Source organism: Armigeres subalbatus, chromosome 2 (genome assembly GCF_024139115.2).
Source record: "Armigeres subalbatus isolate Guangzhou_Male chromosome 2, GZ_Asu_2, whole genome shotgun sequence".
NCBI lineage: Eukaryota > Metazoa > Arthropoda > Insecta > Diptera > Culicidae > Armigeres > Armigeres subalbatus.
This window is the reverse complement of record NC_085140.1, coordinates 258,649,461-258,676,379: the sequence shown is the minus strand read 5'-3', so window position 1 is coordinate 258,676,379 and position 26,919 is coordinate 258,649,461. Positions and strand designations below refer to the sequence as shown.

At 37.5% G+C, this 26,919-nt stretch overlaps 1 protein-coding gene across 1 annotated transcript in view; it reads right to left on the bottom strand.

Annotated features, from left to right (window-relative positions):
* LOC134212121 (uncharacterized) overlaps positions 1-26,919 on the bottom strand; it is a 46,259-nt gene that overhangs the window by 4,758 nt on the left and 14,582 nt on the right. Inside the window, exons 2-8 of the mRNA XM_062689691.1 lie at positions 16,256-16,465; positions 15,931-16,146; positions 15,722-15,873; positions 15,280-15,417; positions 15,140-15,215; positions 14,722-15,054; positions 14,457-14,651 (exon numbers count right to left, since the gene is read on the bottom strand). Coding sequence (XP_062545675.1) covers positions 14,457-14,651; positions 14,722-15,054; positions 15,140-15,215; positions 15,280-15,417; positions 15,722-15,873; positions 15,931-16,146; positions 16,256-16,465 — 1,320 coding nt within the window. The remainder of the gene's footprint in view (positions 1-14,456; positions 14,652-14,721; positions 15,055-15,139; positions 15,216-15,279; positions 15,418-15,721; positions 15,874-15,930; positions 16,147-16,255; positions 16,466-26,919) is intronic.

Here is a 26,919-nt window from a genome sequence, read left to right as displayed (position 1 = left end):
TCCTCTGGAATTTCCCCTAGGAAGAGGAAAGGAGGTCTTTTAGAAATACCTACAAAAACTCATTTAGCAGTTCTTTCTGGAATTATTTTCAAAAATCCTTTCAGATTGTTTTTAGAAAATGCCTTCAAAAATTCATTTAGAAATTCCTGCACCCTTCAAAACCCTTCATGAATTTCTTCAAAAACTACTCCAAAAATTTGCTTGAGTACTCCTCCAGTTTTTTTTTACCTTAAATAATTTAAAAATTACGTCCATTACTAATTAAATTTTTGAAAGAATTACTAAAATAAACACCAAACAAAAAATTTCTACGAGACGAGCCAGCCTTGGGCTGAAATAAAGACATAAAAAAAACTAAACGAAGAAAAATCAGAATGTATTACTGAAAGATTCTCGGAAAGAATTCATGAAGGCATTTTGGAAGGAATTCCTGCAGAAAGTTCTGAAAGAATCCCCGGAGAATGTTTTCAAGGAATTGCTAGAAGAAGTTCTGAAGAATTCCTTTAGGAAAATTTTGAAGAAATTCCTTATGCTATATTTTGAAGAATTTATTTAAGGAATTCATGGAATAATTGCCAAAGAAATTCCAAAACAAGAAATTTCCGAAGGAGTTCTCATAGAATTTTCCAAAAGTATTGCTTTAAAAAATGAAGGATTTCCTAAGCAATTTTTGGAGAAACTCCTAGCTCCTTAAGGAGTCTCCGAAGGAATTCCCAGCGGAATTTTCGTAGGAATTCCTGCAACCATTTTCGTATACATTCCTTAAAAAAATCCGAAGGAAATTCGTAAAGGATTTTCTGAAGAAATCGTTAATGGAAATTCTGAAGAAATCGTTAGGAATTTCGTACGGAATTTTCGATGAAATACATAAAGAAATTTCCAAAGAATGTCTGAAGTAATTCTCTAAAGAATTTAAAGGAAATTTTTCGAAGGAATATCTGAAGGAATTTCCAACGAAATTTCTTTATTTATTTCCGAAGTAATTTCTGGAATATTTTCCGAAGGAATCCCTGGAGGAAATTCCGAAGGAAATCTTAAATGAATGTCAAAACGATACTTCTTAGAATATTTTTGAAGTTTTTGAAGAAACATTTCCTGAAGCTTTTACTATAAAGCATTAAACAATTTCAAAAAAATAAAATCAAATTAAAATTTCGTAATGTTTGAAACTGCCTGACGATTCCACTAAATAATTTTACTAAATACTATGCGGCGAGGCGACAACTTCCCAGTTCTGGTTTACAGTGGCAGTTAATAAAAAAGAAGGGGTTTCAACTGATGCTCGCAATATACCAAGCGGTTTTCATATTCAAAAATTTATTTAAAATTTAAAATTTGTTATTCGGGACACAAAGAAAATATTATCAAGACAATGAATGTTCTACTAAAATTGATATTGTTGAGCTGCAATGATTTACCTACAACAATGCCAGATCGTATATTAATTGGGGAGGAGCTTCGGGCATGTATTCAGGCCCTCACAAAAGCATATGTACCACAACAAACATATTTTGCGAGTCACATACAAGTTTAGGTGCCCGACAGAATGAGGCTTTGACTTAGACGAATTCCAAAAACCAGTTAAACAATTTATGTATTATTTTACTAGATAAAGCCTCATTCAAACTCTCAATCTAATCAACCAACTAATTGATTAACCAAGATATTATATGTCACTACATCGACTTAAAGACACCATCACTTTTGGTAGATTTGAAATTGAATTCTGACGAGTTCCACCTTAACATCATTTTTGAATTGTCATAAGACGAGTTTAGTACTATTTATTGCTTTATTGCTATTATTGCTTTAGAGATACGTATTTTGACCTCAACTGTTAGGCCATCTTCAGTGTCTCGTTATCGACTCGACCAAAGTTAATTGATTTTTTATTGCTATTGGTCATCGGCGTGGCAAAATTATGACCGGCGGCGCGCCGACCCAAAATCGTCGGCGGCGGCGGCGTGAGTAAAACCACCGGCGGCGGCGGCGTGGCGTGGCGGCGCACAGGTCTACCTCTGGTCGAAGGCGGTGATTCTGTCTTTTTTAGAAAAAAAAACTTAACAGTTGCTTTGAATTTAACTGATTGCGAGTTTCATATCCAGAGGCGCGCGCATCGTATTCCTTTTTATAGGATATTTCTCACACGCCTTCTGTTGACATTGTCGTACTAAACATCATTTCGTGCAACATGCATACAAGATGGTGGTAAAGTAACTGAATTATGGGTTTTTAATAAAATTGTTCTAGTTGTTATATCTTTCATTTGCGACCAGGATTTTTTTCAGTTAGATGATCGAATGATCATAGCGAAAACGTGTAGGGGAAATGTACCGGTTTTGGCCATGTTCCTAATTTGGCCAAGTTTGCGAATAACTCCAAGGGTTATTCGCGAGGGTTTTATTAGTTACATCAAAAGATATATCCCTTATGGATCAACGCTGTTTTCAACTGATCGATTATTTTAGAAAAATATGTATTTTCCAGGGTTGGCCAAATTAGGCAGTAAGTTGGCCAAAACCGGTGCACTTCCCTACCATTCCCCAATCCAGCTTTCCACGTTTGGTAATGGCGGCTTATCGGTGTGTAAAAATCAATTGCTCACTGTACTGTTTGACACTAGCTGGAGGAAAACTCACTGCAAAAAACATACGTGTTCTTTCATCGAGCGACAGAAAATCTTCTGGAGTCACCGGGCCGGCGATTCAGTGGTAGCAGAATATTTGAGAAATAACCGAGCTGATGAAGGATCGATCGCTCTATAAGAGAACGTACATAAAAGAACGACCTTCACTATGGACATGTGGATCTTCAGGGTCATCCACAAAGAAATGTCTATCCATGGACGACATGATGCTCATCAAAGGCGTATGTGATTTGAGCACCAGGAAAACTTTGAGACTTAGCAAGGCATTCAGGGGAATGGACATTGAAGTGCCATTGCATTAACCCCAAAAGCTAACAGACGCCAATCAAAAGCTCAAAGATTTTTTCTCTTTGGAGCACATATCTTTTAATGTTGAAAAGGATAATGCATCTGAATCACAAGTGGTGGTGAAACCCGTCGTATATTGTACTGATGTGAAAGGCCTTATCGAGTTTGTGCTAAAGGAGAGGCAGATTTCGAAGACTAACAAGATCTACCAGATTTGTGCTGATGCGGGAGGGGGATCGTTCAAAGTAACCCTAACTATTGTCGAAAAGTTGTGGAGCATCTGTAAAGGTGAAAAGGATACGGGAGTTAAGAAACTATTTCTGCTTGCAGTTGTTCCCAACATTTCGGAAAAGTATATAAATATTGCGAAAGTTTGGTCAAATCTGTTGAAGTTAAACGAATTGGAAGTAATTTCGGCGGGCGATCTCAAAATAATTAATCTTTTACTCGGATTGATGGGTCATAGTGCATCATATCCATACCCATATTGTCACACTAGCAAGCCTCTGCTTTCTCAACAATGTAAGGAACCGCGAACGTTGGGTTCCATCAACGATAACTGCGACAAGTGGAAAGAGGATGGTTCTGACGACAAACGAGCGAAATATTTTTACAATTGTGTACAATATCCCTTATTGTATGGCGTTCACAGTCAGAAAACTGTTTTTATTTGTCCACCTCCAGTTCTCCATATCGTACTCGGCATTGTAAACGCCATCTACAAAGCTATTAATCCGGAGGTTGAACGGTGGGTGAAAGCCAGTTGTTGCCAACGGCACAGCAAGTATGGCTTCACTGGCCGAAATTGTCACAAGCTGATAGATAAGAGGACCATTCTGGAAAATGATGGGCCACTTGGAGTGCTCAGAACCGTAAGAATTCAATAAATTGATTCTGTTCTTGCAATAAAACTATTTGATTAAAATTTACAGGTGCTTGACAACTTTGCAGAGGTATTTGCTGCATGCCTGCAAGAAAAGTTGGTTGCTGGATACGAGATCAAACTTGAAAAATTTGCAAAAAAACTGGCTTCAAGCTGGGCTTCCAAACAGTTCCAAATTTCATATCTTACGCTACAATATTCCAGAACTTTGTGACGCTACAGGATCTGGATTGGGACGATACGGTAAAAGTGAAACCATTAATTTTGACTTTGGATTGACCTGGCAGAAATTGAAAGTTCCGGAGTCATCTGACCAGTACGACGATGGTTTGCTTTGCTCCGACGTTTTGTACAACAGCGATCACATTTAGTCATTTTTGCTTACCCAGCACATAACTTCTGCTACGTTTGTTTCAAAAAAGAAAAGAAAATAATTAAAGTATTATTAAAATAATAGAATTTATTATTTATCTGCCACTAACCAATCTACCAATAATATTTTCCACGTGATTTAAGCACGAATTTTTTAAAGGTCCATCCACATTGAGGGCGCCAATGCACAGTGGTTCGCTCCAGAACAAAGGTTGGCCAAAACCTCAAAATGTCCCTAAAAATATCCCTTATGTTTGTATTATGGTATTTTGATGGTTTTTATCACATACAGACTTGAACGTGGGTGTTGGAAGCACTACTTTGGCAATATACAGCCGTTTCAGGCATCTCTGTGAATAGTAAATACTTTCATTTTACTGCTAAGTTCGGTTTTAGAAAACAGATTGTTTCGCTACAAAGATGATCTCACTTGCCATAGAACTAGTTAATACTATTCCATTGAATTCAATTACTTGATTGTTACTTCACAGTTACGTATTTCGACTTCAACAGTAAGGCCGTTATTGGTTTTCTTACTTGACTCAAGTGGTGGAATTAAATGGGATAGTACAAACTCGTCTTTTGAAAAGTGAAAAAAAGCTATAAATAATGTTCGTATCAAAAGACTTGTTTGATAACTACTGGCTGTGCATGTGCTAAGACAAATAATTTTATTTGGAACATCCACAATTATGGAATATTTTTGAAAAAAGTTGTATTTGAAAAGAATCAATTAATTTGAATGACAAACGAACAACTTTTATTACAACTGTGTACTTACATTTGTATTCTTTATAATCTTGACTCTAAACAGGCTTTTCCTTCCTTGAAGAAAGTTTTTAAAACAAGAATCCTTGTGTGTGATATCTTCTAGTCGTTTGGAAAGAAAACTCTCCAATTATTTCACTTAAAACAGCAATAAAAAATATTCAAATAAAAGTATATGAATGATTCCATCATTGAATAATTATGCTACGAGATCATTTCATTTTTCAGCTTTCATTTCATGCTTTCATTACATGTTTTATATATTAAATAATTATATCGAACGTTTCAGCTTCAATCTAATAATTTAAAAAAAGGGCATTTTTAAGGTTCTTGTGAACAAAAAATACGCATTTGTAAGGTTTCAGTTAGAAACAGACCAAAAAATACTATGCACATTTCAAACTAAAACGTTAAAAAAACAGCTTATCGCAACTTTTCGCAAAACAAAATAGTGATGAATGGAAAGCTATTGCTTTAAGCTTTGTAATGAGCATAGAATTATTACGGGCACTCAACGGCAACGACTTTTGGAGTAGTTTAATCTAAAATTTGTGGGTATTTAAACTAATTTTGTATTCAAAGTTAACTAAAATTGAGTTCTGTCACCAATATTTGACATACACATACTATTTAAGATCCCGACAATGCAGTCTTGAAATGATATTAGGGTTTGCGATGTAATTGAAGCCGTACGATGCTGATCTAAACGCCTTGTCAAACATCGTTTTTATTCGAAAATCTACATTTATGTTCAATTCAAAATGATGTAATTAAGTCAAAACCCAACAGAACTACTTCAAATTTTGAATTTGAATCACGTAAGTATTCTATAGAATGAGAAAAATATAATTCTGACGGAAACACGAATTTCGATTTTTGAGGTTTTGGCTGCTCTCGAACCATTGTGCAATGGTCATCCATAAATCACGTGGATACATTTTTGTGATACACGATACCGCTCACTTTTCCTCCGAGATCTTTTGTTTCCATAACTTTGTACGGACTAAGATCTTCAGCGAGACTCCTCTTTCCTACTCCTCCCTCACTCTACCCCCTTTCACCCTATAATCCTCACCAAAGGACCTCGTGGTTTATGGACGGCCATTCATAAATCACGTCACAAAAAAGATTCCAGACTCATTACATTTTGTAATTTGTTCTCAGATTTAAGTTAACTTAAATGCGAAAATATATAATAAACCCCCCTCCCCTTTCCCATCCCCTTTCTCATTTTTTAGTGGGTACGGTTTTACTATTTCTCCTTATCAAGTATAAATTTAAAATAATGCTATGCAAATTTCAGCTTTGAGTACTTGAGAACTCTCATTCAAACGTCTAAGACGAGTTAAGTAACTCCATTTAATTCCACCAATTATTTAGATATCTTTGCAGATACGTATTTCGACCACAACTGTGTGGTCGTCTTCAGTGTCTCGTACTTGACTCGACTTACGAGTACCGTCAGATATGCACTATTAATCATGTTTCGGAAAACGTCACAATATTGGTTTCAAAACACATCAATAAGTTACTTTTCCTTGGAGGAACCAGGTTCCCGGCATGCCACGAAGCTTAACCATAACCACCAAAGAAACTTCAAATATACTCTATTGAACATCTTTTGCGGAATCATGTAGTTTGATACATCTAAAGATGGGTTTCGCCAAAAGTGGCCACTTCTTTTGAGGAACCAGGTTCCCGGTATGCCGAGGAGCATGTTCATACCCACCCATCCAAGTGCCTCCAAACATACTCCATAGATCATGATTTTTGGAAATCATGAAGTTTGATACGTCCCAAGACGGGATTCAGTACCCATCAGATAGTGGCCTTTTCTCCATAGCAACCAGATTCCCGGCATGCCGTGGAACATGTCCATACTCAACCAAATGCCTTCAAACATACTCCATTGGTCATGATTTGTGAAATCATGAAGTTTAATACGCCGCAAGACGGGTTTCGGGACCCATCAGAAAGTGGCCTCTTCCCAGGAGGAACCAGGTTCGCGGAGCATGCCCATACTTATCCAAGTGCAGCCAAAAATACTTCATTGATCATGATTTGTGAGATCATAAAGTTTGATACGTCGCAAGACGGGTTTCGGGACTCATCAAAACATCCAAAAAACAGGTTTCCCACTAGACCTCGGGATTGTTCCGAAACCATGTGACCAAAATAATTTTTCCTCGCAGATACAACAACTAGGAACCTAACCGGGACCATCAATCAGCAAACTTATGTGCTGGAACGTCAACACGTCAACACGGAGATTTTCGTTAACCAATTAACGAAATCTCAGTCAGACTCTCAAGAAGACGCAAAAGACAGTCGTCAGCAAGGTAAACTAACGTTTTGTGTCAATGAAAGTTATCAAAGACAAGAGGCTGGCGCAAAACTTGATGGAAGAACACAAACGAAAGGCTCACTTATTATCTCTGTATTCTTTTTCAATAGGTAGCATACCATGAGAGACGTTTTTCGCAAGCTGTTGCGATAATGAACTGAAATGACTAAATTCCTTCAAAAAAGCACTATTTACGGGAGGCATCAGTTCTGATAGTGCATTACAACTTGTTTCACACAGCTGTGCTACAAAAATGTGGTCATTGCACATTACACCAAAAGCTCTAAATAATTTTCTTATTCTGGATTGTCCAAACTTTTCTTGAGTTCGGGACTTGTGATCAACAGTCGGCAGTAGCTTTTTTCCTTACACAAAATTTTGATACATGTTCAATCACACCCATTACATCTCCTGGAAGTATAATCGAGTATACATCGCCAGGTAGTTTAGATGTTCTGGGTTATCCAAACTATCCTTGAGGTGCAATCAACAGTTGTAGCAGTGTTTTTTTCACTACTCACTCGTGTTACTTCACTACTTGATGCGTATTCAACTATATCCATTACGTCTCCTGGAAATGTACGGACATCGTAAGATAGTTTTGGATATTCTGGCTTATCCAAACTATACTTTTATTTGGGACTACAAACTGTCTACAGTTACTAATAAAAATATTTTCTCAAAGTTGCTATATGTATGTGATTATTACAATTGAATATATACTGTAGCTTTGAGTGACGTAAAACCAAAATAACCAGTAGCACTATATTTCGCTTTCTCGACAATATAAAGTTATTATAGATCCAGTATGAAGCATGTTTGCACTGCTGGGGCAGTAGCTAGCAAGTTCTGTACTCAAGGACGGTTTTAATGACCCACGATATCCCGAAATCATCTTACCATGCCTCTTGATCTTCAGGAATATGTTGTAGATATGGTTGAATGTGAGCCCTCCTTAGCCTAGCGGTAAGATGCGCGGCAATAAAGCAAGACCATGCTGAGGGTGGCTGGGTTCAATTCCCGGTGCCGGTCTAGGTAATTTTCGGGTTGGAAATTGTTTCGACTTCCCTGGGCATAAAAATATCATCGTGTTAGCCTCATGATATACGCATGCAAAAATGGTAACTTGGCTTAAAAATCTCGCGGTTAATAATTGTGGAAGTGCTGAATGAATATTAATGCTGCGAGGCGGCAATCTCTCAATGAGGGTGTTATGCCATTAAGAAAATGAAGAAGATGGATGAATACATATCCAAGCTTCTAGTGATGACAAAAGCTAGTATCGTGGCTGTAGACCGCAAGTTCTGAACTCAAGGACGGTTTGGATGGCCCTGGATGTCCCAAAACTATTTACCATGTCTCTTGATCTTCACGAATATGTTATGACAATAGTCGTTGCTGTAATCATAAGTTCAAGAAAGGTTTGGATGACCCAGGATGGAATATGTTTTGGACACATGGTTGAATACATATCCAAGCTTCTAGTGACGAAAAAAGCTAGTGTCGTGGCTGTAGATCGAAAGTTCTGATCTTAAGAACGGCTTGGATGACCCATGATATCGCGAAACCCTCTGACCATATCAGAGGGTAACAAATACAATTTTCAGGTATTTGTTATGGATATGGTTGAATACATATCCAAGCTTGGAATGACGATTGGAACTGTAGATCGCAAGTTCTGAACTCAAGGACAATTTGGATGATATAGCACATACATATTTTTCAACTTCCTTTGTCATTTCTCCATTGTTGATCATGAAAATGAAATGGAACATATCAAATTTTCTGAGGAATACTGCTTAGAACAAATTGAGCCTGAAAGGGTTATCTTTGGGTCATATATCCCTACCGTTTTAGATTGGCTGTGTAAAATCACAGCAGAGAGATAGACACTTTCTTTAGCAAAACTGTTCACCAGGATGTTGGCTTTGCAGGAAAGGGGTCAAATTTGACTATACCCTGAATACCCAGATATCGGAAACCTTGGGACTATTTCGCTTCTGAGAGCATGCAAATAAATCAGGAATACGAGATGGTCAAGGTACTCCAAAACGTTTTTCGAGTTCAGTCCACGGTACCTACCGGAACAAACAAGGCTTTGGCTATGTCCTAATCGTTGGTATACACTCATATTGTTTTAAAAAGCCTATGCGCATCATGCAAATCCAATTTTCTTAAATAAGGGATGATCAAGGTACTCCAAAACGTTCTGGAGTTCAGCCTACGGTATCTACTAGATCAATCAACGCTATGGCCAATGTCCTCATCGTCAGTAAACACCCAATAAGGGGAATGACGGCTTTGGCAGGTTTTGTTCTATTATTGTCAGGGGGGTTTATGACTGATTTCAAATTTGGCCTAAACATTCTTTGCATATCAAAGAATATTGTGGCCAAATTTCATAAAATTCGGTCGACAAAAACCCCCTTGCCAATAATAGAACAAAACCTGCCAAAGCCATCTGTTCCCCTACGCATTATGCAAATCCAATTTTCTTGAATACTCCACTAGGTACTCCAAAACGTTCTGGACTTCAGCGTACGGTATCTATCAGATCAATCAAGGCTTTTGCAATGTCCTCATCGTCGATGTTCACCCAATCTGGTTCAATAGGCATATCCGTATCAGTAAAATCCAATTTTCTTGAATAGGAAATGCTCAAGGTATTCCAAAACGTTCTGGAGTTCAGCCCACGGTATCCACCAGATCACATGATCTGAGCTCCAAAAAAGTCTATAATACAGCCGATCCACAGTGGGGAAACCCACAGTGATCCACAGTGACCCAAAAAGGTACCTATTTATTGCGGCAACTTGCTGCGGCAGAAAAATACCCTTCCCTAAGGGAAAATTCACGACAAATCGATTGGTGCTATTTTCGTTCACCGGAAATTATGGGAACTGGCCGTTTTGCCCCATTTACCCCTAAAAAACATATTTTTTATATGGGAGCTATACTTAAAAACCGATTGCGGTTAACTACTCCTATGTTTACTTATGTTAATTTCGTATAGAATACGTATGTTAAACATTCCGGCCCTGTGTCGTGACTGGAAGGGGCTGTTTTGCCCCATTTTCCTCTGAAAAATGCATTTTTTCTATGACAGCTACCCTTTAAAACCGATTGCGGATAACTACTCTTATGTTTAATGATGCTATTTTAGTAGAGAATAAGTATGGTATGTATTCCGACCCCAAATCATGACTGCGAGTGGCTGTTTTGCCCCATTTACCCCTAAAAACATATTTTTTATATGGGAGCTATACTTCAAAACCGATTGCGGCTAACTAATCCTATGTTTACTAATGTTAATTTCGTAGAGAATACGTATGGTAAACATTCCGGCCCTGGGTCGTGACTGGAAGGGGCTGTTTTGCCCCATTTTCCTCTGAAAAATGCTTTTTTTCTATGACAGCTACTTTTTAAAACCGATTGCGGCTAACTACTCTTATGTTTACTGATGCTATTTTAGTAGAGAATAAGTATGGTATGTTTTCCGACCCCAAATCATGACTGCGAGTGGCTGTTTTGCCCCATTTACCCCTAATAAACACATTTTTCTATGGCAGCTATACTTAAAAACTGATTGTGGCTGACTACTCCTATGTTTTCTAAGGTTAGTATTGTAGATAATACGTATGATATTTATTCCGGCCCTGAATTGTGATTGGAAGGGGCTGTTTTACCCCATTTTCCTCTAAATATGCATATTCTCTATGACAGCTGTGAGTTAAAATCGATTGCGAATATCCAATTTTTTTTTCTTATGCTAATTGTGTAGAAAATAAGTATGGTATATATTCCGGTCCAAGATAACGACTAAAAGTAACTGTTTTGCCCCATTTTCCTCTAAAAAATGCATTTATTCTATGGCAGCTATTCTTTAAAACCATTTGCTACTAACTTTTGTTTTTGTTTTCTTATGTTGTAGAGAATACGTATGTTATACGTTCCGGATCTAGATCATAACTGACAGTGGCTGTTTTGCCCCATCTTCCTCTGCAAAATGCATTTTTCTATGACAGCAACGATTAAAAACCGATTGCAATTATTGATTTCTATGTTTCCTGGTGGTAATTTAGTAGAGAAACGTATGGTGTACACCCAATATTTTTTTACACGGTTGGTATTCTTTAATTTCCCGGTAAACCTGATTTTTTACAGCTTTTTAAATACCACCTAAATTTTCTTTGATTTTTTTGTGAATTTTTTCATGAGGTTAACTCATAGTTTCATTAACGCTGAAGGTCGTAATCAACTAAAACCCACCCGTGTAAAAAAATAACCGGGTGTATATGCCTGCCTTAGATCATGACAACCAGTTTTTGAATAGTTTTGGGTTTCAGTATAGTCAAGACTAGAGGCCTGAATAAGAGAAACGCGGATAGGTATGTGCCGCCAATCGAACCGTCAAAAACAGCAGCAAATCGAGCAGGAGACCTGTCAAGCAGCCAAAATGTTGGCTCAAATACTGAAAACGGCTAAATGCCATTTTTAAATAATCAAATTTGAAATAATATATGCATGCTATTTATAGATTATGAAATGAAATTGCATTGTTTATTGGATTCTATTGTAATGGGATGTGGACACATTAAATAGCGGATTGTGAGATTTTATCTACATAAACCATTTCTTCCCTTTCATGTGTTGTTCTTTGATGAAGAAGATTGAATGCAGAGTTGGCAGAGTCATATTTTCTATCCGCGCTTCTCTTATTCAGGCCTCTAGTCAAGACATAACAAGATATGTACCATTCGTAATAAACACTGAATTTACATTTGCATTTCGAAACATAATAGTAGTTTGTGCAACTAGTTGCAAAAAGATGATTTTTTCAGCACGAGTTGTACGTTTATCCAACGAGGCTTGCCGAGTTGGATAAATACTACGAGTGCTGAAAAAATCGAGTTTTGCAACGAGTTGCACACGCTATTTTTTGCAATGACGAAAACGGCTTCAGTATGTTAAATATGTACCAAATTTTACAGTCTGATTTACTCCACATGATCATTCTTGCGAATAAATCATTTTGCTGCAGAGAGCTATTCGATTCCATGTTATAGTACCACATTGCATAGCTCTTCAAACCATTAGGCGATAGATGAACTTGTATTTGGAAAATGATGATGTCTTGTCCATCAAACTATTTAATTTATGACGCGACACAGAGAATACACTATTTGAACACCTACCCAAGCTAATTCAGCAAAATATAGTCATGTAACTGCTGATCTGATATTGGTTTTTCATTATAGCACCCAAATCAGTGCTATAATGGATATTATGCAACCCATTTGAGTTGCATAATGGTCATTAAAGCACCCATTTGGTTGGTATGGAAAAGTAGGCCGTTTTATCACTCAAAGACGAACTGTAAACCAGGTATTATGATCAGGAATTGCAAAAAAGATATTAATGATAATTTTTAAAATGCAGCTGTCGCGGAAAATGCATTTTTATAGGAAAGTGCACTTCCAGTCACGATCCAGGGCTGGAATACATACCAATCGTATTCTGTACAAAATTAGTATCAGAAAAAATAGAATCAGTTATTCGCAATCGGTTTTAAATCGTAGCTTCCATAGAATAAATGCTACTTTTAGAGGAAAGTGAAGCAAAATAGCCACTTCCAGTCACGATCTAGGGCCGGAATATAAACCATACGTATGTATTGTTTACCGTTGTTAAGCATCAGAAAACATAGAAGTAGTGAGCCGCAGTCGGTTTTTAAGTATAGCTGCCATAGAAAAAATACGTTTTCCAGGGGTACATGGCGCAAAACGGGACCTTTCAGTTGCGATTTAGATTCGGTGTGTATGGAATATGCATTCTCAACTAAATTAGCATCAGAAAACATAGGAGTAGTTAGCCGCGATCGGGTTTTAAGTATAGCTGCCATAGGAAAAATAAGTTTATTAGGGGTAAATGGGGCAAAACAGCCACTTGCAGTCATGATTTGGGGTCGGAATACATACCATACTTATTCTCTACTAAAATAGCATCAGAAAACATAGGGGTAGTTAGCCGCAATCGGTTTTAAAGAGTAGCTGTCATAGAAAAATGCATTTTCAGAGGAAAATGGGGCAAAACAACCCCTTCCAGTCACGACCCAGGGCCGGAATGTTTACCATACGTATTCTCTACAAAATTAGCATTACTAAACATAGGAGTAGTTAGCCGCAATCGGTTTTTAAGTATAGCTTCCATAGAAAAAATATGTTTTTTAGGGGTAAATGAGGCAAAACGGCCAGTTCCCATAATTTCCGGTGAACGAAAATAGCACCAATCGATTTGTCGTGAATTTTCCCTTAAGGAAGGGTATTTCTCTACCGCAGCAAGTGGCCGCAATAAATTGGTACCTTTTTGGGTCGCTTTTTCCCCTTTATAAGTTGCTAATGTATCATGGGGCCCTCCTTAGCCGTGAGGTAAGACGCGCGGCTACAAAGCAAGACCATGCTGAGGGTCTGGATTCCCGGTGCCGGTCTAGGTAATTTTCGGATTGTAAATTGTCTCGACTTCCCTGGGCATAAAAGTATCATCGTGTTAGACTCATGATATACGAATGCAAAAATGGTAACCTGGCTTAGAAACCTCGCAGTTAACAACTGTGGAAGTGCTTAATGAACACTAAGCTGCGAGGCGGCTCTTTCCCAGTGTGGGGATTTTATGCCAATAAGATGAAGAAGAAGAAGAATGAAAGGACCATTGTAGCTTGTGAAAATAATGAATGAAATCGAATCGGCTCAATGAACGTGCTGTGATGTTCAGCGCTAAACGGATTCATGGTTCAGGACTTGGTCCATCGGGTAGATCGCACGTTCTGAGCCCCAGGCCGGTTTGAAGAACCATAAAGGCCTATAGTAGCTTGTAAAAATGTTGAGTAAATACTTTCTGATGCATTTGAGGATATGTGCTCCAGAACAGTTTGGACGGCCTTGGCCTTGTTTTTAGTTCTTTCTATACTAGTTTTGGCAGAATCGAGCGGAAAAATCCAAGTCTGTACGTTAAATCAATGTAAAAAAAGTAGCCCTGAAAGGGTTAAATAAGTGAAAGAATCAAGTGAGGCAATAAAACAAGACATTTTTTTACGGGAAAGCACAGTTAAATCAGTCTCTAAGTAAAATAATTAACATGGGATATAGGTAACTTACCCAAAGAATAAAGATCCCCATAATGTAGATGCAGCATACGTTTACCAAAGTAAGACAGAAACTCATACAACCGAGACAGAACAGCTCTACTGATTGGATGTCCGAGTAGAGGTTCGTTTGCGTGACGGTGGCATATCGTTGTTCCGGTGATTTTCCGTAGATCGAACTCAACAGCGATAGCGACCATAGAATTCCCTAAAATAGCATGAGTTTTGATCTTTATTCGATCCGGTATTTGCCCAAATATGGAAACTGTAAATCTCACAGCGTTAACCGAAGGCGGCAGCAGCGATGCCGAAATGGCAACGCCCACAAGTCCACCGCCGTTTTCGGCGAGAATGGCCACGGCGACGGCAGCCCCCGATGGCAACGCGATGGCTATGCCCAGTTTAAGTGAGTGCGTCTGACAGCGAGCCAACATTTCAGCCGTCACTCCTTCGCCGAGGCCCCATTTCTCGTCCGTGCTGCTGATGATCAGCCCGAAGAAGAATCCACTCAACAAAACTAATCCGATAGCAATTGTTTCGTTGCGCATGCCCAGCATTTGCAGGTTCCTATCTTTGATAACCGTTCCGAACACTGCTGCGAGGATTGGACCCTGAAATGAAAACGATGGTGAGTTGGTTTGTAATCGAGAAAGGTTATGAGATAGAATGAATTCAGGCGCGCGCGTCGATACTAACCATCAATGGCGACACCAGCATGCTGGCAATCAAATTCACACTACTATCTTCAATCAAACCGAAGGCAGCAATTATACTGTAATTTCATAACAATGTTTGCAATTTACATTAATAGCAGTCTAGATTTATGGAATACTCACGCAGCTGTAATCAACATGGTCACATAATCGAACGTGATCACTGCGCCATTCTTGACATCATCGACGATCGATGCAACGTTGAGCTGTGCTCGAGCTGAGGTGAGAAAACTGTTCCACGAGCTGGTTTTGTTGTTCGCCCTGTGGATTAAAATTTTTGTTACAAGCTATGGTCAGATTTCTGAACTACCCATTTCACGTAACAATGTTGGTTTTGGAAGATTCAATAGAACTTGTAATGTATCCTAAACCGAGTCATGTCTATCGTGGGCGATCATTATTGTACCAGTCAGACAGATGCCTCTCTTGATACATCGTGACTGTATAAAGAGATGAGCCTTTTTGGACATTGGTGTTTTGTTAAATTAAAAATTAGCAAAATTGCATGGGAGTTGTGCGAGAAAATGCGCTGCCGATAACTGTATATGTGATGACTCTTACTTACTGTTTCTCTTCATCGTCTTCCTGCGGTTGCTCGGTGAATAGCGTACACGAAGTGATGGAAATCGTTGAACCGTACCGTTCACCGATGCCCCAGGAACAGAGCATATATATCACATCGTCACACCGCGGACCAGATTCTATGGAAAAGGTAATCTGAAACAAACTTTGCTACCGTGTGTACACCGGGTGGGACATTAATGGGAACCATACCTGGTGGCCGCGACCCTTGTTGGTTTCCACCCAGGCGGACGTTCGTATGTGCTTCTGGCGGAGAATTTCCTTCATTACTTCGTCTAGACTAGAATCCGCCGACAGTTGAATCTTTTCCGTTTCCTTTTGCAGTTCTTTGGTTCGCCTTGCGGAACCCATGATATCTTTTATTCCCTCCCAGGATTTGCGCAGCGTCGTTGATCGATCAAGAGGAACCTGCATTTGATATCGTTAACCGTGATTAGGTACAATATCATCGTAAAACGTTCATTTCATACTCCCAACATCATACGGTAAGAAATTGTTGCACACAATCAGTACTTACAACTAACGAGTTCCCTGCGGGATTCGAATCTATGTTGCCTTCTTTATTTTTGTGTTGCTCTGGGGATGTTTCGGGATTCTTCACTGCATCGGTATCACAGACATCAATGAACGGAATGCTGTCGTTCGGTAGGTTCAGAACTGGTATTTTATTTTGATCCTGTTGAAGGTTCGCGAGATCCAGAAAGTTGTTTCGGTCTTCGTCACTTTGCTGTAAGGGATAAATAATGTAAGCGTTTATGACCGTATCTGCAGTAGAATCGACAAATTTATAGCTAGTGTGTGTTTTGGCAATCATCTGTTGATATTTTCAGCTGCTTCTGTATATTTTTGGAAGAGAAGTGTGAAATTGTAAATTAGATAGAGTAACGATTAGTGATCGTTTAACGATTACACAGCTATTTATTTTTACTAGCGTGTTCACTGAGCTTATTGAATCATTTTAAAATAACAGGGATGAGCGATTTTGTAAATAGCACTTCATTAATGATCTCATATTCCAACTGGAACTTGACCTGTTTAAAGTTTAATGTTCTATTAACAATTTTAATTTAACGTTTTTCTAGATAGATATAGATGTAATCGTTGGTTAAATAGACACAGGGAAAGGAACATTTGGATCCTAGTCTAAGAAATAAGGATTAAAGAAGATGAAAAGAGCGCCCAAACAAAATAATAGCAAGAGAACTCAAGAAGCCTAGGTTTTAATTGCAATTGGATTAGAGGGGGAAGGGAATTGGTTTCGAATTGAAAATATGGTGCTTTGAGTTTGGATTAGAATTTAATTTAGAACGAATTTGGATTGGTTTTGGATTAAATTTAGATTGAATTCGGATTGTAGTTCAATCGAAGTTGATTGCTTATTTTTCGGGTACTGGCCATGGTCATTAACCCTCTACAACTCAAATTTATATTTTCGTTCAAAATAACTATTTTACTTTCTTAAATCGATCTAAACACGGTTTGGGCATTAAAAAGTTTCGATTCGCGATTTTATCAATTTCACACTTTGATTTTTCAGAATTTTGTTTTTCAAGTTTTTTATCCAATCAAATAATTACTTGAGTCTATTAATTTTCCTTAATTTTTCAACATATTTAGTGTTTGAAAATTCCTAATCAATGTTGACGTATTGAGTTTTTTAAATTTACAGAGTAATATTTGGTTTGAATTCGTTTAGATTTGGATTAGAATGGAATTAAATTAGATAAAATTTGGATTAGATTGGATTTAAATTACATTCGATTTGGATTAGATTTAATTCGGATAAATTGGATTTGGTTTCAACTGGATTTGAATTTGATTGGATTTGAATTATATTTAATTTGAATTAAACTTGATTTCGATTAGGTTGGTTTTGGATTAGATTGGATTTGGATTCGATTCAGATTAGATTGGTTTTGGATTAGATTCGCTTAGGATTAGAAAGGATCTGAATTAGATTGAATTTGGATAAGATTGGATTTACAGTGAACTCTCCCTTACTCGAAATTTTCCCTTACTAGATGAAATTCGAAGTCCCTTGAATCTAGCACACTGCGTTCCCTCTGTAAGTCGCTATCTCCACTACTCGATATTCTCTAAGTCGAAGGAATTTTTCAATGCATTTTCACCTCGCTAACTCGATGTTGTCAGAAACAGTTACATGCACGATATATTTAGAAATGAAAAGTGGTAAGCGAGAAGTGAGAAATAATAAGTTAGAAGTGAGAAGTGAGAAGTTAAAAGTTAGAAGTGAGAAATTCGAAAATGAAAAATGAGACGTGAGAAGTGCTAAGTGCTAAGAAGTGAGAAATAAGTAAAAATTGAAAGTGCGAAGTGAGTAGTGAGAAGTGAAAAGTAGTAAGTGAAAAATAAAAAGTGAGAAGTTAAAAGTAAGAAGTGAAAAGTTAGAAGTGACAAAGGATAAGTGAGAAATGAGAAGCCAGAAGTAAGATATAAGAAGTTATAAGTGAAAAGTGAGAAGCGAAAAGTGAAAAATGAGAAGTGAGAAATAAACAGAGAGAAGTGAGAAATTCGAAGTGTGAAGTGAAAAGTGCGAAGTGAGAAGTGAGTAGTGGGAAGAGAGAAAAGAGAAGTTAGAAGTGAAAAATTCTAAGTGCGAAATAATAGTGAGTAGTGAAAAGTTATAAGTTAGAAGTGAAAAGTGATAAGTGAGAAATGAGAAGTGAAGATAAAAAAAGTTATAAGTGAGAAGCTAGATGTGAAAATTTCGAAGTGTGAAGTGTGTAGTGAGGTATGAAAAGTGATAAGTGAAAAGTAAGAAGTTAGGAGTGGAAAGTGATAAGTAAAAAATGAATTAGAATTGAGATAAAAAAAATGATAAGTGGAAAGGGAAAAATGAGGAGTGAGAAATTAATAGAAAGAAGTGAGAAGTGAAAAATTAAAAGTGAGAAATTCGCAATGTGAAGTTTGAAGCGACAAGTAAGAAATGAGAAGTGTGAAGTGAGTAGTTGAAAGTGAGAAATTCGAAGTGCGAAATAGTAGTGAGAAGTGATAAGTGAAAAATGAGAAATCAGTAGTGAAATATAAGAAGTTATAAGTGAGAAGTGAAAAGTGAAAATGAGAAGTTAAATAAATAGAGAGAAGTGAGAAGTGAGTTGTGCGAAGTGAGAAATGAATAGTGAGAAGTGTGGGGGAGGTGAGAAGCAAAATGTGCGAAGAAAGAAATAAGAAGTAGTCAGAAGTGAGAAATGCGGAGTGAGAAGTAAGGTATGACAAGGGCTTTTTTATCTATTGCATTTATTTGACAGGCTCAGGCGTGTATAACACTTAACGGAGCCGAGATTCTTTTTGATATTTACAATTGATATCATTATTATTTGCAGTTAGTACGAGGAAGGGACATATACCAAGACACTCGTGGCGACTCAAGGTTAGATTACGTAATTTCAGGACTGACGGGGCTGGTATTTAGGTTTGAGGTATTTCAGCTGCTCATCCGGGTATTTGACATCAGAATGATGTGGCTTAGCGTCGTGCTCGAGTTATGGCTCGTTATGGAGCATCTTCCGTATGGCCAGAGCTTAATGGTAGACGAAACAACAAGACAGAGACAATATTGAATTATATTTCCTTCTTTCTTTTTTCTTCTTCCTTCTTTTATCTTTCTTCTTCCTTCTGTCTTATATCTCCAATCACTTCTCACTACTCAATATCTCACTTCTCACTTCCCAACCATCATCTCTTATTTCTCACTCCTTGCTTCTGTTTATGTCACTCCTCACATCCTACTTCTCACTTCGCAACTATCACTTCTCACTTTTCATCACTCACTTCTCGCCACTGACTTCTCACTTCTCATTTCTCACTTTTCACTACTCACATTTTACTGCACACTTCTTAATACACAATACTCACTTCCATTTTTCAGTACTCGCTTCTCACAACTCTGTATTTATTTCGTCTCATTTCTCACTTCACAGTTCCCGCTGTTCAATATTCACTTCGAAAATTTCATTTCTCTCTCCACTTAACAAGGAAACAAATGTTAACTACTCGGTCAAACTGTATTCGGCCGAATATAAATGTGTTCGCTACCTCGATAACTCCCTATAACTCGATGGTCCCTACAATATCGAGTAAGAGAGAGTTCATGTAGTTGTAGTTTCACTTGGATTTGGATTTAAATAGATATAGTTTAGATTGGATTTGAATTATATTCAATTTGAAAAAAAAATTGATTAGGATTAGATTTGATTTTGATTAGGTTAAAAATGAATAAGATTGAATTTGATGTAGATTTGATTTACATTATATTCGATCTGTATTAGACTGGATTTAAATTATAATGATTTCGGATAAGATTGTCTTTGCTTTCAATCGGATTTGGATTCAATTGGATTTGGTTAAAATGAATTTGGATTAGATTGAATTTGAATTATATTTAATTGGATTTAAATCCGATTTGGATTAGATTAGGTTTGGATTAGCTTCGATTTGGATTGGAATGTAATAAAATTATATAAAATTAGGTTTAAATTGGATTCAAATTAGATTCGATTTGTATTAGATAAGATTTATATTTATTAAATTGAATTTGGATAAGATTGGATTTGGTTGCTACTGGATGTTAATTTGATTGGATTTGGAATAAAATGGATTTGGATTAGATTGTATTTGAATTATATTTAATTTGAATTAAATTTGATTTGGATTAGATTGGAAATAAATAAGATTGAATTTGGATTAGATTGGATTGAAAATAGATTCGATTTGGATCAGATTGGATTTGAATTACATTGAATTTGGATAAAAATGGATTTGGATTAGATTGGATTTGAATTATTTTTTAATTTGAATTAAATTTGATTTGGATTAGATTGGTTTTGGATAAGGTTGAATTGGAAGTAGACTAGATTTGGATTTCATGGAATTTGAATTACATTGGATTTGGATCAGATTAGCTTCGGATAAGATTGGATTTGAATTGGATGCGATGTGGATTAGATTGGATTTGAATAAGGCTGAATTCGGATAAGATTGGATTTGGATTAGATTAGGTTTGGATTATTTTGGAATTGAATTATATTGTTAACTGTAGATTTGAAGGCCTTCACCCAATAACATTGGAAGAATTAAGGAATATTTGCTTCTCGATGGGAAAAACGGCTGGTGTATATAACGTAAATGCAAAAGTGATACAAGACTGCTTTGATGTCATCGGAGACAGTTTGCTGGACCTAATTAATGAATCTATACAAACTGGGCACGTGCCACAAGTTTGGAAGGAATTCCTTGTGATTCCAATACAAAAAGTTGCTGGAACGATTAAATCCGAAGAGTTTCGTCCCATCAACATGTTGCACACATTAGAGAAAATTTTAGAACTTGTTATTAAAGGCCAGCTGCTAGAGTATTTAAATAATAATAACTTGCTCATACCGGAACAATCGGGATATCGAGAAGGTCATTCTTGTGAAACCGGAAAGAAAAAGTAGAGCAAAAAGATACGATTGTTGCGCTGTTCTTGGATCTAAAACGCGCTTTTTAAACAATTTCTCGGCCCTTATTGTTAACAACAATTCAGCGCTTTGGAATTTCGGGTTCTGCCTACAAATGGTTTGAAAGCTATTTGAGTGACAGAACTCAACGGACTGCTTTTAACGATTGTGTATCAAGTCCCGTGGAGAACACGCTCGGCGTGCCACAGGGAAGTGTATTAGGGCCTATTTTATTCATTATGTACATAAATGACATGCGACGAGTCTTACGATTTTGTGATATAAATCTTTTTGCTGATGACACCGTGCTGTTCATTGCAGCTAAAAACCTAGAAGAGGCCGTTTCACACTTAAACGAAGATTTGCATTCTCTAAGTAGATGGTTGAAATATAAACAGTTAAAATTGAACATAAGTAAAACTAAGTTCATGATAATTTCGCGGAACCGAATAAGTGAAAATGTCTCTGTTATGATGAATGATGAGGTAATTGACCGCGTACGGGAGATTAAATATCTTGGCGTGATTATTGATGACAAGCAGCGCCGTAGCGTGTGGTTGGCCGGGTTGGCCCCCGCCAAGGGCGCTCGCCCACAGGGGGGCGCCAAAATCAAGAACTACGGTATGATAAATAGAACAATTTTTGCTAGTTACTAAATGTGTTGTTTGTTTTGATACTAAATTATTAACTACAGGGCACATTTATAATGAACCAACTACAGAGTTCAAATATCTATGATGATATTTTGAGAAATGTAGAGCAAACAAAAAATATTCCTTTCAACTATTTGAGTTGTCGAATAGTTTGATCTTAGGTTGAACCGCTATTTCTATTTTTTATGGCTTCCAGAACCGATTACAAAGGGTCATGAATAAGTCTAGAAATCTCATGATGATGATACGACTATTTGAAGAGCCAAAAATGGATTGGGTGGTTCCATAAGCAAAGACACTTATGCGAAATCCACGGGATGAATAGAGAAGCCCTCATTTTCCAAATTGACCCAATAGATAGGAAGAATAGTCCGACCTCTATCCACAAAATATTAACGATAGAAAGTTGATTGAGAGTTCGACTGCCAATGTGTGAGTATTTTTGAGGTTTTGGCTTTTCAGTCTGTGGGTTTTTTAGAACAACCGTTTAAGATCTGAAGGCAACAACAATTTTCCGAAACGTTGGGACAGATCTTAAACGTTTGTTCTAAAAAACCCACAGACTGAAAAGCCAAAACTTAAAAATTACTGATAGAAAGTTGGCAATCCCACTCTTCCTATCCAAATCGCTTCAATCGGGTGTCCTGATGGTATTTTCATATAAAAATATGTAATTGTTTCATACGCAATATTAATTAAATATTTAAGAGATATATTGGAATTCGCTCACTAAATTAACCTTCGGGGAATTTTTCGGAGAATAATTGGAGAAAATGTTTCGTTTCGAGTCAATATCTTGAAAAGGGGGCTCCGAAATCAGCAAGTTTGAAAAATAGAATTCTTGATTCTAAATTCTTATCCGCGGCTGGTTCCTTGACGGCCACTGATGTCAAGGGAAACCACATACGATTGGCATGGATGGAACACACGCCGATCTCACAGGTTTGAAGGTGTTCCGAAAGATGCGTGCAGGTTGTATACTATTTCGCCGAAAACCATTTTGCGGAAATTTTTTTCGCGGTACGATATTTCTCGGAATGTATCTACTCTCCGAAACACATTTCGCGGAATGCACATTTTTTCCGAAAGACATTTCGCGGAATGTACCTTTTCACCCAGTCATTCCGCGGAATGCCATTTGGCGGTATTCAGTTAAAATAGTTATCACCCGAAACCGACCCGTACACGAGACTTTTTGTATTCGTAAACTCGTACTTAACCCGAACACGACGTAATTTAATTATTTAAGTCCGCACTATTTAATTTCTTACCCGTACCCGACCGTCTGCCCGGTATAAGGCGAAGGGAAGAGTAACGTCTACTTCAAAAGAAAGCATCTGCTTGGTATAAGGCGAAATGAGTTGATAATGCCTTCTTTAAAAGAACGCGTCTGTCCCGTGTAAGGCGAAAGGAGTTGATAATGCCTTGGATGCGTCTGTCTGGTATAAGGCGAAAGGAGGGGTAATGCTTTCTTCAAGTGGATGCGTCTGTCCGTTGTAAGGCGAAAGGAGTTGAAGCCTAAAAAAGCCTATCTGCAACAAAGTAAAAATAGGAAATAATCCCTTCATTATATCTGGCCCGTCTGCCAGATATAATAAAGGATTTGTAAGAGACAATTGAAATTTTGAAAACTTCTTCTACATATTCTGGGAGGTGTTTCTTATGCATGTAACTTGGCTTAGCAGGAAAGCAGGTAATAATTGTGGAAGTGCTGAATAAACACTAAGCTAATAATCCGCGAAACGGTGCATTCCGCGAAATGGTACGTTCCGCCAAAAGTCATTCGGCGAAAAGGTACAAACCGCCAAATGTCGTACCGCGAAAAGTTACAAACCGCCAATTGTTATTCCGCGAAATGTTCAACCGCGAAAATGAATTCCCCGAAATAGTTTTCGGTGAAATGTTATACAATCATGCGTGCATATATGAACAACGAACTATCATCTTGAAGGTCTGCTTATCATCGGCTGTTCCCCTGTAAAGACTGAATGCATTTTGGAGTTTTGGAAATACTTCCTTTGGATATTGAAAGGAAGGGATTCTGTTCGAATGCCTTCTTCTTCTTTGGCCTCGGGACATCAGAATCATTTTCTCGGAAACTTAGGAAACTCGGATTTAGGTAACATTATAAATATTGTACATTATATTTCGATATCATCTGGATCATTATCCCGAACGCTGATTTCGAGCAACATTATGTGAAGATCATTCCATTCTTCACCAACTTGTTCAGAATGGACAGTTTTTTTGTCATATAATGACTTGAGATCTTCATCACAACACACAATTTCTAAAACCACAACTTCATGATAATTCAATTTCTATCCAGTATTTTGCGCTCGATAATGGCGGCCGAGTGAGTGCCTTTTTGACATTCAAGAGGTAGAAAATATTTACATATTTCAATTACAGTAGGCCTTGATTCATTGAAAAACATTGGCACTCATCCGGTATCAACAAATAAACAAATGTCAAGTATTTCTTCTACGTTGTTCAAGGATTTGGTACTTCTTTCGTCCTTTTTTATGATATTTTTTCTAGGAATGAAACCACAAGAAATTGTCACATCAATGATGATTATAATGTGTTTTTCTAAGGGAAAGGAAATTTGCTACCGAAAACCTAGGTGAGGCGATAGCCAGGTAGTATCACTACGCTGGACGAAATAAAATAAATGCCGTGCTCTATCCAGTCGCCTCCGGCCCCCAATCAAGCAATACTTTAAAAGGGGACTTTTGAGCATTACGCTCAATGATCTACGTGCACATTGCACATCGACACATCTTGTACTCTCCCCTTTCCCACTGTGCACAATAACATTCTGACAGATATTGCCACTATGTAATGTGTGCACATCACATGACAATAGAATACAACAAATAAAACAATTGTATTTCATAATCTATCATTTATTTGCAGAACAAATTAAAAATGCATTCAAAATTGTTTCATTCATAAATGGTGTTAAATCGAATTTAGCCGTTTTCAGTATTTGAGCCAATGTTTCGGCTGCTGGACAGGTCTCTTGCTCGATTGGCTGCTGTTTTTTGACGGTTCGATTGGCGGCACATGTCAATCCGCGTTTCTCTTATCAAGGCCTCTAGGGCAAATGAAGTTTATTTCATCCCTGACCCTGACACTACCTGGCCATCACCTCACCCGGGTGTCCGGATGAAATTGTCTAATTGAAATCAACATTGATTTGTCGATTTCGTGTGGCTTCATTCCTAGAAAATAATTAAATTATAAGAAAAACAAATCCACGGAAAAAGGACCAAATGCTTGAATAACGTAAAAGAAATACCTGACATTTGTTTGTTTGTTGATACTGGATGAGTGCCAATGATTTTCAATTAATCAAGGCCTACTGTGATAGAAATATGTAAATATTTTCTACCTCTTGAATGTCAAAAAGGCACTCACTCGGCCGCCATTATCGAGCGCAAAATGGAAGGAAGATGAGATTGTTTTTTTAAAACATTGACAGAAAACTTCATACCGACCGCTTTCAATCAGAGCCTACTTCACTCTATTTGAAGCCCATTTAGAAAAAGTCAAAACATCTAATATTCGAAAATTGTGGATCGAATTATTTTCATTTTTGTCACCAGTTAGTTGACCGCACTTCGAAGGGTGGACTTCGATTGAAGTTACCACTGATGCGAAGAGAACGTGCAACGTAGCATTGCTGGTTATAACGTTGAAGGGTATGTGTAATCTTATATCGAACTTTGGAGAAATAGTTCGGAAATTTTGAGTAGATCTCCTTCTCAGAGTTTTTCAAATTGACTCCCCCTGAGGTAGTCTCAACCGAGAAAATAAGACGCGTCGTGCGGTCTCCGAATAGAGTGGCGCTTGAGTCGCACGATTTTTAAGAGCATCGGCCAGCGCTGACTACCCTGATAAATGGCTACTTCGGTCATCAAGGCTTTCGTAGATTGGCAAAAAAATTCTACAATATGCACTATCAAAGCACTCACTGCCCCAATTCACCACGTGGCCCTCTTGCTTTTGATGGCGATTCCCTCCACTTCAAAGTTGGATTTTATTAACCCAAAGAAGTATCGCAGTGCCTCCAAACCACTGCACTGACAGATTCATTCTAAAGTTGCAGAAGAAATATAGGAAGTGATTTGGCTAGATAAAACAGAAACTAGTGTTTCTTCATTACAAGAAAAGGAAACCTTTTACATCTGGCGACGAGGATGGAGAAAATCGTGAGTAAAATATATAAAAAGGAAGGAACAAGTAATTTTAAAGAAGATGTTCGATGGCTTGTCATGAAGTTTGCTGGGTATGAGCGTTTTCGTAAATGAGGGCGAATGGGAAAAAAAATGATCCAGTTGGGGTGGATTTATCAAAAAGAAAAATGCGGTCCAGTTGCAAGTACACAAAAAATACAAATCGAAATATTTGAAAATAGAAGATAGGTTTGATTTTGAGAAATTAAACTAATGCGCTTGCCAATTCTGAGGAATTGAGGGGCAAAAGAGAGCTTTCGAGAAAGCTAAAAAAAAATTAAATAAAATGGAGTTCTCTGAGGAGATATATATTAAAAAAAGCCTCCGAGGAGGTGCGAAAAAAAAACGGAGGTTGCCCGTTTAGGCGGAAAATTATTTGATATAGAAAAAATGAGGTTATGATTCCCATATACGTATACTTATATTTGCTTCGAGGCACGTGTCATTGAAATGGGGATGAAATATTTCTAAATAAAATATTGAAATATGTCATGAGGAAGTTTTGTTATGCTTAAACTGAACGATTAAAAACATTTCGTAATTTCTTTCTATTTCTTAGATTGATGAATCACGGGCGCTTCCGGCGTTCCGATGCGAGGAGATTGATAAAAAATCAATTAGCGAAGGAATGGAAGGCTTGGAAGTCAGCATTGGAGATTTACTTCGACGCTTACGACGTGTCGGATCAACGTAAAATGCGGGCTAAATTGTTGCATCTGGGCGGAAAACAATTACAGCGAGTATATGAGAACTTGCCAGATAATAACAAGATTCCGTTGGTATCGACAAAGGAAAACTGGTACGACGTGGCTGTAGAGAAGCTGGATG